The following is a 14,960-nucleotide window of genomic DNA, read 5'->3' as shown; positions in this document are numbered from 1 at the left end:
TTCTTTTTTAAAGTCACAAAGGCCACAGTACAGGGAAATGGTGATGATTACAAGCATTTTTGCACTTTGGCAAGTGGAACCAGTCTAGCAACCAAATGTTTACTTTTGTCATCTCTTACCTATTTCTAATAGTTTGCTTTCAAACATTTTTTCTGTACATGTCTTAGGAAAGAAGAAAACTTACCTTTGCTTTAAATGTGCATAAACAATAAGAAAAGTAAACTTCAAGTGAGAAAAGTTTGATTTAATGGCATTGAAAGTATGGAAAACCATTACTATTTCTACTGGAAAAGTAGCACAGACACATTTTCACTAATATTCTGTCTCTAGCATTTCCCAGTAAAAGTTACGTATTTTATTTTTCAGAAAAGTCTCAAAGTTTTTCTTTGTATTTAGAAAAAATGTTATTTTCAGAGAAGTTTGAAGGGTAGCTTCTCAAAGGCAGGACACTTAATCTTCTGCATGTTTTGCTTTTCTCTCCTTGGGGCATGAGTAATTTTCATGTTGCCATTTCAATAAAATAATTCCCTTCCTGTTAGAGTTATCTCACTTATTCACATAGAATATCATTATGTATCAGCCCTGGTGTGTAGTTAATGAAACAATTCATTTCAACTGGATTGGGTGGTTGTCAAAATGAAGAGACATGAATTCATCTACACCTGACATAATACTCTCAGTTAATTGATGTGAAACAACACAAGTGAATAAAACTAAGAGAAATTTGCTGAGTTACAGGTAGCTGTGAACACATGGAAGGGAATGTAGTTTATTACTTACAGATAAATTAATGCTGATAAAAGTATGTTGATCAATACTATAAAAATTGCTGCACAATAGGAAGCAGTGCCAAGTAAAACCAACAACAACAAAACCAAAACAAAACAACCCTCCCCCCGCCAACAGTTATTGTATCAAAGAATGTCCACAGGAGTGCTGTAAACCCCAAGTATTGAAAGACAAAGTACGAATGAGATTACAAAAAGTAATGCCACACTCTCGGAAGACACCTATGGGATGTCACAACTGCAATCGCCTGCTAAGGGCTGGCTGGATGTGAGAGCTTTACTTGGCTTAGGATCCTGATAAGTCATGGGGCAGTAGTTTGTTCAAGCCACTGTCAGCCTGGGTTGGGACTGACCCAGCAGCCAGAGCTGGACACTTAATCACAGTCTGGAAGCTGGACTGGTAAAAGAGCTGAGTGCTCAACAGATTCCAGAGGAAATATGTGAGAAAGTGCTCAGTTTCTGAAAACACACTGTCCCCACCTAGCTTCCATCCTAGCTAGGGACTTGAAAGGAAAAGGAAAAGCTGAGTCTTTCACTCTCTCTCAGTTTCATGCATTACACTTGGTAATGCTAGTAAATAATTTTTTAAATCTCGGCATTCTTCACTATCCAACGCCCTCTCAAAGTACAATATAAAATAAGCATCTGTAACTAACACCACGTCACTAGAAGTTCCCTGGCCAAAATCAGACCTTTAAAATCTGAAATTTACATTACCTTTTAAATAACAGATGCCACACTCAGCCTACACTCAGACTAAGGCATTTAAAAATTAACAGCATACAAGTCATACCAACTATTTTACAAATTAGGATACAGCCAATCACAGGTATAAATTTCCTGATTTTTGTGATATAAACCTACATCATCACCAACCAGTGTGTAGCTCACAACAGCCTTGAAAAAAACATATCATAGAACTGATAGATTTACAAGTCTCTCAGCAAAATAAAGCCACTTACTGAAGTGGCCACTTAATATAATGTCATTTTCAGTAGTGCACATAACATTAAGCCAATTCTTTCACTTCCTACATCAGTTTCTCAAATAAAAGTTGAACTGCTAGAAGATGTAATGCATTCTGCCTGAAAGTTAAAACCAGATGTCTTTACAACTACGAAAATACAGCATCAAAAATGTTAACATCCTGCCAATCATTGTCTTGAGCTTTGAGATGTATTATCATTCATAACTTATCGAATGTTTCAAATTCAGCTGAAATGTGACCAACAATAGTATATTTAGCCAGGTATGACAGAGTTAGGTATTTTAATATGAAAATCTCGGATACTTAACTGAAACAATAAAATAGGAGTATCACATTTATAGCATAAATGTGTTTATTGGTGTATTTATAGTCATAAGAGCTCACAATGCAGCATTTAAGTCATTAATATAGATCTATTGGAAAACTGCTATGTGATACATGAATAAAGAAGAAGAAAAATACTCCTTTGATTTTAAATGAAGCTAAATGAATTCAAGAGGTCTACATGGAATAGTGGAAGTGAATTGCTAGCAGAAGTCAAATGTCTATAGGGCAAAAATATTGCTCTTTGTTGTGGTAGGTCTTTCATGGGCAAAATATGATTTGTCCTTCCTGTCTTCAAAAAAAAAAGGTGTAAAAATGTGTTCGAAATCTATTGTTTTATATTACTTTGCAGAGTCTATCACTCTCATGAGATAGATACGGATTTCAGAGTAAATCCTAATCTGCAAAATCATCCCTAATCTTAAGTGAACAATAATATAGCAGGCTGTCTTTCCTGATACCTGGGTAGATATCATGAGCAGGCCGCGGGGAGCGTCCCACGGTGTTATCTGCAGCACCATGTGGTGATGAGGCTGGCTGGAGGGGCTGGATTGCGAGGCAGTCATTCAGGAGGTCCTGGCCAAGCTCTGAGCTCGATCGCAACTAAAACACAAGAGATGGAAAAGGATAAACTATTATAACATGGGCAAAAAGAAAGGAAATAAATCACAGAAATCCTGAGGACACTGAAAAATTATAATGAAGAAACGTTGAAGGGTTAGAGACAGAAAGGGAGAACAAGCAGAATTCTTCTTTTTTAAATCCTGGCTAATAACCTCTCATTATAGCAAGCATTTTGCGACTATTAGGAAGGAAACTCTTCCAGACGCTTACCAAGACTTTACTCAGGATGAGGGCTACTTGTATAAATAGGACCTTGGACAGATGGACTTACTTGTGTTCTCTTGTCATACAATGCAAAAGAGAGAAGGGTGTCCTGATTCGTGCATAATGGAGATTTATCAAATGTCTGAAATCTCTCAGCAGAGGGGTATTATAAAAAATATAAATATTTTCCTGCTGGTTTAGTGTCCTGAACTGGCTCACTGAAGGACCAGAAAAGCAAAGGTGCTAGTGGCAGCGGAAACAAGGGACTGGGAGCCAGCAGCCAGGTGTAGTATCACTCGAGACGGTCAAGATGGAAGTGGTATCACTTTATACGGACCAAAGTTGTCTTGAGACCACACTGTTGAAGTGACTAGTACTTCATTTGTTTCACGCTATGTCTTAAGCGATCTGAAAGTGAGTGGTCCATCACTGCCACTAATCCCAGCTGCACACATGGCCACTTGCCTGGAACCTCATCCATTAACAGCAGGCCTGTTTATCTGGCTGATCCAGCAGAAAACTCACTGCAAACAATTAATAAACAAATTCATAAGAAGAGTCTTCCTTTGGATGAAATTGGAGAAACAGTCTCACCCTGAGGCTACAGTAGAATAGAGTAAAAAAATACAATTCAAAAAAATAATCCCAAAACTTATAGAAGGAGAAGGCAGAAAGCCTCCTGCAGCACCCTGACACAAGGCTGTCCTAGATGTAATGCAAAACTGCACTCTGAGGTTTCTGGCACGTGGATGCTGCCACAGGCTGCTAGCACTGATGCCTGTCCCAACCCCCTGCCTGATGTTACTGTCATATATAACAAAAACTTGCCTGTTCCTTATGGCCATCTTGGCTTACAGGCTGGTGTAGTCATTAAAAAAAAAAAAGGAGGGTTTGTGCCTATATGCATGCGGGCCACTGCAGTGGCTGAGATGTACATAAATATGCTGTCCTGTCACCCATACCGATGAAGAGACAGTTCATGCAGCCTCACGGAAAGACGTCTGACCTAGTGCAGTAGGATTTGCTGCACTCATGCATCGGATTCCCAAGAGGCAAATCTCACAGATGCAACTGATGCTTCTCCTCTGTTTCATGCCATGAAAGGTGAGCAGGTAACAGTGACTAGAACATCACCCAGCACCTCTAACCAACTACTAAGGGGAGGAACAGCAACAACATGAGAAATTCCTGTCCATCCTATACTCAGAAATGAAGAAAAAAAACTAAGAGGGAATGATTCCAAATGCAACTGTAGAAAGACCCCTTCCTGTGCCACAAAATGCTGATAATCATTCAAAGGACTTCTGATGATTTGCAGTAGTATAAAACCATTCCACAAGGGCAGAGAGTTGATCTGACACATTGTAAGCATCTGAGGTAGAGGGACTGTGAGAGATATTCTGCAGACTGTGATACCTGTGCACAGACTGTGCACACTGTAGATTACTCCTTCTCTTAAAAATTTAGGAGAGTCATTATTAAGCCCAAAGATACACTATCTGTGTGAGGTATATTTGTTATTCTAGGAGTTGTCATTCTAGAATTGTACAGAGAGGGAAGCAGGAGGAAGGAGGGAAGGAGAAAGAAAGAGAGAACTACCCTGACAAATGTTCTTCATTTATTATCCATATTTACAATCTGTTATAAATGCAAATTTTCTTTTTTTTTTTTTTCCCCAGTGTAGTATGTATGGTTGTCTGCTATTATCCATTAATTATTCTGGTTTTATGCTATCACTAATAATGTGGTTTTTTTCAAGAAATTAAGTGCATGTGAAATGAAATGCCAGTTATATCCAAAGACTTATCAGTTAAATTATTGATGAGCATTATGTGACTTCAAATTTCTATGGAAGCTAATATGAGAATAAATATAAAAAATCTGACTTCTGCGAAAAAATTCTATCACACAGAACACATATTTACAGAGGTCGCCTGTGTAAAGTTTTGTGCCTTTTTTTTTTTTCTGAGAAACTGATCAGTTTTCTATGATCCGAGAGCACTCACAGATGTAACAGTGAGCACAACAAGCAAATGAGAGACAAGTATTTACACACTAGTTACACATAGTAAATAACAACAACTGCCTATTTTACACATTTTTTTATTTTGCACTGTTCTGGAGATTTCTTTTTCATTTGCAAATCGTGGGACTGAAAACTTACCAATCTACTTTTGAGAACTATAATGTCAGAAAGTTACCTTGCTGAAGGATGAAATCAGTAACTAACAATTTTGCCATGCTGAGCACAGACATTTTCTGTGTGCTGTAATGTAGCCTAAATTTATGGTTGACCAAGGTGCAAGTTAACAATCAACTGCTTAGCTCACTTAAAACTTCCCTGTATTAATTATTTGCTCTAAATAATAGATTCTCAATTTTAATAGCTCCATTTCATGGTAGACTTGTGAAGTTTTGTATTTGGAAATCTGAGACATTCCCACTATCAAAATGTGGCAGTTTTTTCTAACACCCCAAACAAATCACTGCCAGTCACGATTTACAATTGTGATACTTTTGTGACAATCAACTAATGTTTATCAGCTTTCAGAATAATGGATGGAAATTCTACTCCTGTACATTTTAGACATGATTAAATAATTACCCAAGATACAGTGATACAAGCAGAAGTAATCAGAAGGGACTACATTCTTCTATTTTCAATTTCATTATATTTTAGTCCAAGAGCAGAATAGTGCTGGTGATTTGATGCATGACATAATTCCAGAGAAAACGCCTCTGTAAAAGGAAAGATCATTTATTTTATTTTTCTCTAACCAATGTGTGTTTTATCTGAGATCTGCATGTTTTTGTACAACTTGGCTAGTTTCTTCAGCATTATTCCTGTTCAATAGAAATCAGACACCACCAAGGAAAACACAAGAAATGTGTGTTTATGAATATACTTAGTCAGAAGAGTAGTTGTTCAGGATTTCTCAAACATTGTTAGTATGTTTCCAAACCACATAAAATAGTATCTCAGTAACTTCAAAACCTGCCTACACCTACTCAGATTAACTCTAGTAATTCTTCAGCGAAGTCTGGACTCCTTCAGTCATTCAAACATGCCAGTTATGTCATCAAATCACAGCATTCTGAATCTTGCTTTCATGAAAGCAGGCTTAATGGACTGTACATATGCTGAGCACCTGGTAGAGTATTCCCATATGTAAGGGAGACATCGTGGTTGCATGTATTTATTTCGGTGCAGATTAGATCTGAGTCTGCTACGCCTAAAACCAGCAAAAACCCCCTAAATACTGTTATTTTTTATTGAGAGGAATTGGTTTACACTCACTGTAATAGCTTTATAAATGTGTTCTTTTTTCATTATAAGCCTAAGCATGTCTTTCTGTGTTCACATAGTCTCTGTATTAAGTTTACTAAGCGCTGTTTGTCAAGTAGAGAATAAGCCAGTAGTCTTCCACTCATTTTTATTGTCTGTAATTTGAGATGACACTGGTAGAGGGAAGCATGACCTGTCTACACAGAGCTACATATTGTACTAGTTTTTCTGAAAGAGTAGCCAGAATTTAATATTTGCTTGTACAGTTAGAGTAAAATTATGTCCTGTTAGCACCATGACATTGACAGTACACAGATGTGACCACTAGAAAATTACAAGTTCAATATGAAGCCATGCTATGTGACCGTGTTTACTCATATTATAGGTTTGCTTGCTAAATTATCCCTTTACTCACGTAGATCAGCTTACAGGTCCAGTGCTCTCTTGCACAGCACTACATCTTTCATAAACAGACAATAAGAGTTTATACTTGCTGAAACTTTACTCTTGCTAAGTGTCCTAATTCTTGCCTCTGGAGGCTACAGACATCTTGGGGCAAAGAAGCAATGCAGACAGAAGGGATTCATCAATAACTTTTGTTTCCAATGAGTCATCTGGCCAGGATTTCTAGAGAGCCAGAGCATTCATTATTCTGCTGTCTACCACAACTTTCAGATATGTGTACATGCTATTTTCTTCTGCTTTTACACTCTGTTTCAGCTAAATGTTCAGCCAGAAAAAAGACAATAAAAATCAAATTAAACTAGTATATCTGCACCGTAGGGTTGTCAGGTTCTAAACAAGAAGTAGTTATTTTCGCTACACTCAAAGTTTTTCTACAAACATTTGAGTTCAAATACAAAAATGGCTTCCATCTATGTGATGTAGCATAAATCAGGAAAACATACCAAAAATGTTTTTCAGCCTCTTGCATTAAAAATTAAAATGACCTGTAATCTACACAACCACCTAACTTTGGCAAATTTCAAGTCAAGAAGAAATTCTGATTTTAAAGCAATACTACAACAGAACACTGTTACATTAAGTTTGATGACACCAAAATGAATCCTGCCTTTATTATATATAGAACAAAGAGGTTTGTTTTGATTGATATTATTCTAATATGAGGAACAGTATGGGTTATATGCTCATTAAAATGACATAGAACACCAAGAACACCATTTTAAGGGGAAAAATTGCAGCAGGGATAGACCTCAAGGGAAACTTTGAATAAAGTGGCTTGGTGAGCACCTCTGCCAGCTCCCTCAGCACCCTTGGGTGGATCCCATCTGGCCCCATAGACTTGTGTGTGTCCAAGTGGTGTAGCAGGTCACTGACCCTTTCCCCTTTGGGTCACTGGGGCTTCACTCTGTTCCCTGTCCTTGTCTTCCAGGTCTGGGGGTTGGGTAGCCTGAGAACAATTGGTCTTACTATTAAAGACTGATCCAAAGGCACTATGTACCTCAGCCTTTTCCTCACCCTTTGTCACTATGTTTCCCCCTGCATCCACTAAAGTGTAGAAATTCTCCCAAGCCCTCTTTTCGTTGCTCATGTATTTATAGAAACGTATTTTCTTGTCTTTTACTGCAGCAGTCGTATTAAGTTCTAGTTGTGCTTTGGCCTTTCTAATTTTCTCCTTGTATAACCTCATGACATCTTTGTAGTCCTCCTGAGTTGCCTGCCCCTTCTTCCAAATGTCATGAACTCTCTTTTCCTGAGTTCCAGTCAAAGCTCTCCGTTCAGCCAGGCCAGTTTTCTCTACCACCTCATCTTTTGGCACATGGGAACAGCTGCTCCTGCATCTTTAAGGTTACATTCTTGAAGAGCGTCCAGCCTTCCTGGAATCCTTTGTCCTTCAGGACCGCCTCCCAAGGGACACTGTCAACCAGGTCTCTAAAGACAAGTTCCTGCCCCCTCAAGCCCACCTTCATGCATATGCTCTGGCAGGGATGTGAAGACACACAAATGCAGAAAAGGATATTGTTTGCTACCAAAAATGAAGCTGAAGAATACAAAATGCTATGGGCATGCACTGACAGCTGTTTACAGTTTTGAGACAACCTGGATTTTTTTTTTTTGGCATGTATGAAAACGTAATGAAGGTGGTAACACTTATTCCTCTTGCAGTTTTCAACACATCATGCTGTGAAAGCTCACAGGAGTACAAGCTTGGGGCAGAACCCAAATACAGGGAGGAATCATGTTGTGAAACAGCAAATGTTAACATCAGAGTGAACCAACAAACCCTTGGCTCTAACAATGGCCACAGCTGCACCATGAAAACCATAGGTGTGGTTTCCATGTTTCCTCCTCCCTGGAGAGCACTGCTGGGAAAGCACATCTCCAGGAGGGAGCTCCCTTGTGAAGAACATCCCACCACAGCCGCATTGCTGTCGCTGCAGCATCTGGGGGGTAATCGACCACAGCCGGTCCACCATCGCTTGCAGGGTCTGTTTTGCTGCATCTCACTGACCACACTCAAAAGAACTGGTCATTCGTAGTCTCAAAAGTTTTCTAACAAATCGATGATTAAATTCCTTAAACACTGCTGCCCATTCCTAATCCCTTTTTGCCAACATCCCTTTCAGGAAAAATTGCTGCACGCCATGGTGCCTGATTTATATTTCATTTTGAAAACAGGAAGTAAAGGGATTAAAGTTGGGGATTAAAACACTTACTCTTTACAGCATTTTTTTCTGCAGAATAGTTTCCTAGTTGCCATGGGCACTGCTCACTGACCCTTAGCCCCTGAATGCACTTCGTTTTGCATTAGTGACACCTTTTAAATGGACTCCATAGAGAACAAATGAGGGAAAATATCCTTATGTTCAACTGCTCTCAAAGCAAGAAAATAGATTTGCTTCCCTTTCAATCTGTTCTCTCCCTTTTGCAGTTTTAACAGTGAAATCTGAACTAAGAGTCTGAACATGGGTAAGTGGAACTGAAAGATGCAGAAGCAAACTGGGCTCGTACTGTAAGATCTAACTGTTTGGTCCCCATGAGGCAGGTGTTCACAAACAGAGCAGTTTTGCCAGACTAATACAGTCACATAATGGACAATGTCACTGGTAACTACCTTAGTGCATTAATAACCTGCTGAAATACCAATGATGTAATGCTCTAACCCTCCTCGGCTCCCTCTTTCCTCATCAATTAAACATTCTGTGTTAGAAAAAACAGAAAATAACTGAAGCTATTTCCTGTAAGAAACACATTAAGCATTGTGTCTCTTGATTCACAAAAAGCCTAGTTCAAATATTGAGACATTAAAAGAAATAAAGGAAAAACTGGAAATAAGTGCTGCAAAATTAAATAAAGCAAAGATACTAGGGGGAAAAAAAAATCACCAGACATTGTTTTGTATTCGTGCTCTCCATTAAATCTAAATGCTGGTGTAAAATTTACTAATTCTAAAATTTTAAAAGAAACTGGCAGCTTCACCGATTGTGAGGAAAAATAAACATGTAGTCACAATAAAAAAGCTTGCTTCTACTTTAAAACAATGGAAAAAATGAACAATCAAGAACTCTGCAGCACTGTAAGCTGTGTTTGCTGAGGGGATAATGTACTTGCTGAAAAAACCCACAAAGGTATTTATATAAAACTCCATGCTAGCCTGTAATGAAAACATTTGTATGTCTTATTTCCAGAAAAAATACTGTTCAGTAGGGGGACATCTCTAAGAATCTATTTTTTTCCCATTTCTCTTAATATTTTCATTGTAAGATGGACAGGTTTATATACATTATACATAATAGGGCTCTAAAAGAGAAGAGGTGAATTGTTAGATAGGGGATACAAAATGACCAGGCTTCAGAAGAATTCAGTCTTTGAGATCTGCCTCTAAACATGAAGATTTTATGTCCCCTTTTTCCTAATAAGGGGCTCGCACAATGGCAGAAGAGCAATGTCTGCAGAATCATTGCTACCTGTGCAAGGTGGCCTCTGCAGAGCCCCCTCAGTTCAGACGGGAACCCTGGTGAAGGTCAGTGCAGGCCACTCTGCAAGACAATGCCATGGATTGCTTTGGCCAGATGATCCACATCCTTATTTCATTATATTCAACACGCTCCACACTTACTACTCTCCCTCTGCTGCTGTCTGAAGTAGGAGTGGATATGTTTGAGATGTAATACATCCCAGCAGTGCAGTGTACCACCTTTTTTCTTTATTGTAATCAGGAAAAGTATTCTGAAAACTTCCAGCTATTGCTACCTGATTTGGTTTTGAAAGAGCAATAAATGCGACACGAAAGAAATCATGCACAAATAGCAGCAGTATTAGAGAGACGTTGATTGCCTGTCCTTTCTTCCTCCTCAGCAGAATAACATCTGAAAAGATCTCCTTCCAATCAGGTATCACAGGAACAAATCTTGAAAGAGTCCATCTTCCTAGGGAGAATGTTTTGACAACTCCCCAAGAGCCACTCTTCAGCCATCATTTTACAATTGACCAATCTGTGTCAAAAAGCAAGATTATTAGGCAGAAATGACTTAAGCTGGAAGTCTGCACACATATCCCTTATCTCCTGAGCTCTCACCAGCCCCTTCATTCCTTAGTGACTTGGCAGATGTACCATATACACCACGATTCAAAAAAAACCTCCACCAAGTGTAGACAAGTTTCATAAATGTCCTTTGGATCACCTTTCCCAAAGCGATGCCTCCATGACATTTGCTTTCTGACAGAGTATGAAGATTCCATCCCAGAAAAAGCCAGGAAAATAGACAAAAGCACAATTGTTGTGTTAGACTACGAGTAAGAACAAATCAAGTAAATAAATAAGGAACAAAATACTAAACATCGCGTGCTTTAGATGATCTATCCTCCTCTGCACAGTATTGAAAAATGCAGTAGACACCTAGGAGTATCACATACTGTGCAACACATCTGCTGAGGTGTTATGCTATCTGGTCAGCTGAATCCATGCATGGTTACCCCAAGACCCATTTGAATGAGCTGAGATGATGCAGGTTTCCAGGGGACAGGCAGCTTTCAGAGGCAACTGTCAGGTAGCATTCAATATCTCACAGCTTCTCTGTATAATGTATCTGATCCATAACTAATTTACACAACAAGATCAAAGACGTGGTCTGGGCACTGTTAGAACTGCCAAAGAATCAAAGACGGATCAGCTGAAAGATGATATAATTTGGTATAAATTGTCTTCCAGTTCAAGGCCCAGACTAAGACTTTTACATTCCCTTTTGCTGGTCCTGTTATCTGAACTCAAATTATCTCTTCATTCTTCCCACAAAGATAGAGCTGATCAGTTGTATCCTTATCTATGACACTTTCCTTTAATTAAATGGAAACAATCTTTTAAATCTCTTTGTTTTTGTGGCAGGACACACTGACTTGAAGGACTCTTATACATGACAACAGTTGTTCACTGCTATAATTATGGATAAAATTAAAACAGTATGTAAAAGCATAGCCACTGCATTGTTCAGATTATAATGTATATGTTACCAAACTGATCTTGTCCTTGCCAAACAGCTGTACGAAATCAAAACAACCGTTTGTTCTTTTTAAAATTTTTTAAATTATCTTTTATCTGTTTGAAAATGCACTTTTTTAAAAGATAAGACCTTTAAAATAGACATTAGACATGGCAGATGTTCATGACATATTCTGCACAAAGCCAGCAGAGAGTTCATTCCATTCACAGTGGTATTTGTGTTATAATCTTAAAAGCAAATTAAATACTTTCTTTAGATTCTATAGACTTCTTCAGCAAGATGCCTGCAGAAATAGCAAAATGTTTTCCATGGTATACTTGTATGAAAAAGATAATGTTCTTACACTTGTACAAGGCTTAGTGCTAGCTCGCACAACAAACAGATCTTAATGAAGAGTAAAATGGTAGTATCTGCCTTTTATACTGGTTTCAAATTACTGGATATGTAATAGTGCAGGCTCTGGATTTTGTTGATGATATGTTGCATAATTTCACTGTCACTAACTTCACTAAAAAGACTTATAAACTAAAAGCTATGGCTTCATATTTTCAAATACAGTATCATCACTTTACAGATGAAATAAATTTGCTGTTTACTGAAAACACAAAGTGTAACCAACTGAAAATAAGCTTACTTCTGTCACGTAGTTTCCTGGTTTTTTACTAGTCAGAGGCTCCACAGGATGACTCAAGGAACAAAATTACTTAGCCCTGTTGAAGGTACCAAAGCAAAGCTCTCAACTGTAGCCGTCCTTACTAAAGCTGTTCTACATACAAGAACTACAGGATCTAACAGGCATAATTATTAACCTGATCTCATAATATTTCTACCATTACCAGCTGCACCTAATATTTTAGGCTGGCAATTTTAAAGGCCACACTATACTCAGAACAAAAAGTATCAATATATAATTGGTTATCAGATTTTATGAAGGCATAAAAATAGTGTTTTGTATGAAGGATAAATAATATGAAGCTCAGCTGAAGCAAATACCTGCCTCACTCATCCTTCTGTTTTCCTCACCTCTTCTTCTGATTCTCTGCACTTCCACGAAGCAAGCCAAGTAACTGTATTGTTTTTAGTGGCATTTGAAAGAAGAAATGAAATAGAAATTTCAACCTGTTAATTTCCCTCCTTGCCCTTTGCTTTCAGAAATCTTGCACGTTTACCATTGATTCTGGGAAACAATCACTTTAGGCAATTATAGCCCCTCATCATATAAAAGCTGCTAGTTCAGGAAGAGAATCAGCTAAAAACTGGATTTCTCTCCTTTTTAGAGTTTCCCAAAAGTTTTAAAAAAAAAAAAAAAGACATATTTGTCTTTCTAGTCCTGGTCTGCCTTGAAAATGCAAGGAAGACTGAAAAAGCTGGACAGTTGTTAGGTAATTATGGATATGAGGTGAAAAGAAAAGGTAAATGGTTCATGAGATCCTAAATTAACATGAGGTCCAAGCTAGCTAAAGATTATCAAATACAGAGCATGTCAAATGTTTAAGTGGTACCTCTAGGTACCAATATGCTTTCTAAATTGACAATTTAGTTGAAATTTGCATATGGAAAAAAATGAAGGGAAGAAACAGAATTAAAGATGAGAGAATATAGGAGTTTGTGGGGTGGAAGGAAGTCCTGGGACTGGTCTTACCATGGCATAATGGCATACAAACCTCAGTCATCTACAGATGTTCAGTTTGGGTTGCATAGGCCAAAGACTCAAAGCTACAAAGGTGGAAGACAGAATAAGAAAGGAAACTGAAAGAGAAAAGGATCATAAAAATGGAATGAGAGAAGGAAAAAAGCAGGAGAGTACAAAAATTAAGGCTAGGCAGCCTGAAGGTTATTTTAAAGTAGAATTTAGAAGCAGATGCTTCTTCCAGATCAGGCCCAAGATCCATCCAGACTTCTCTGAGTTACAAACACTGTGTCCACCAGCGGCTGGCATTTCAGGAGAAAGAGTGAGAAACTGCAAATAAGCAGTACAGAATAACCACACTTCTCCCTCATCTATTTAACTTGTTGACTTCTGTCCTGAAGCATGATCTGGAAGCAAATCTCGTATTTATTTTTTAACCCTGCCTCATTACCCACAAAAATATCCAGTTCCCTTTGTATCTCACCCAGGCTCTCAGCTTCCATTACGCATTGTGTAATAAGCACCACATGGTAACTGTTCAACTTAGAAAAAAATCCTTTAAGTTTGTTGTCCTTTCAAAGCTGAAAGGAGGAAATGACTAAGAAGAGGACAGATTTTTAAAGTAATTGTAGTCCAGGGGCATGTTGTGCATTAGCATTCCTCTCGGCATCACTTTATGCTCTCAATTTGGGTACTGTCTAGTTTTCTATCACTGACTTCCCTGCTCAGAAGGACCTCTATCTATCTTCCCCAAGGGAAGATGAAATCCAGGCACAGTCAGCAATTTATATATTTTAAAATTATAGGAAGCACTGCTATTTATCCCACTAAAATGTTTTAGAAATACAGACCAAATGTTATGATGCATAGAGATTGCACCTAAAATATTCTGCTAGACACTTTCAGCATTTGTTCCCACATGTTTGCATGGTATTAGTGCACGTCTGCCCTCATGTTTATGAAGAATTTTCCAAATTACTCAAAGGTGATTAAAACAGGCACGTCTCTCTTTACTCTTCTGCTTTCCTTTGAAAAGTAAATGGAAGTTTATTGTAACATCCACTAAATTGCTTGCATAAAATGTATTTGTGCTGGGATCTTCTTGGTCTGTAGAATTTCATCCCATTACCTGGAGAGACTCCCAGTTAAATGTATTCAGTGGATGGCCGGAGGCCGGGGTTCGGGAGGAGCAGGGGATCAGTGGCTGCCTTACAAGATTTGCAGGTATTTTTGCCTCACATGGTAAGCCATAAACATGTAACAACAAAAGTTCCTTGAAATAGTTCACAGATGGAAATTTACTTGTATCACATTGCATAATCTGGCCCCATATTAGAGGGCCAAGGAAAGAGCGAAATCTTTGAAGACAGATCTAGAAAATCCATGCTGAAGAATCAATATAATGTCTAGCACAGCAAGTAGCTGATTCTGCTGTTACAAATGTACTTCATCCTGCTATTTTAAGTCTATGCAACATCAAGGCACATTTGCAGGTATAGTCTTGAAGAGCCAGGAACTTAAGACACCATAATAATATCACTTGGTGTGTAGGGGAAGGTTAAAAGGAGGATTAAAAGCAGTCAGGCATGATATATTAAATGAATCCATGACTAAAGGAGTGTGACAGCAAAGGGTTTAATTCTTTTCAACAGAA

General features: G+C 38.2%; 1 protein-coding gene across 1 annotated transcript in view; it reads right to left on the bottom strand.

The window, feature by feature from the left end:
* Positions 1–14,960, bottom strand: part of GLIS3 (GLIS family zinc finger 3) — a 167,878-nt gene that overhangs the window by 28,332 nt on the left and 124,586 nt on the right. The window contains 1 exon segment of the mRNA XM_065657257.1: positions 2,562–2,703. Within this exon segment, the coding sequence (XP_065513329.1) occupies positions 2,562–2,703 (142 nt within the window).

Source organism: Caloenas nicobarica, chromosome Z (genome assembly GCF_036013445.1).
Source record: "Caloenas nicobarica isolate bCalNic1 chromosome Z, bCalNic1.hap1, whole genome shotgun sequence".
NCBI lineage: Eukaryota > Metazoa > Chordata > Aves > Columbiformes > Columbidae > Caloenas > Caloenas nicobarica.
The sequence above is the reverse complement of the archived record's forward strand: the minus strand, read 5'-3'. Positions and strand labels throughout refer to the sequence as shown.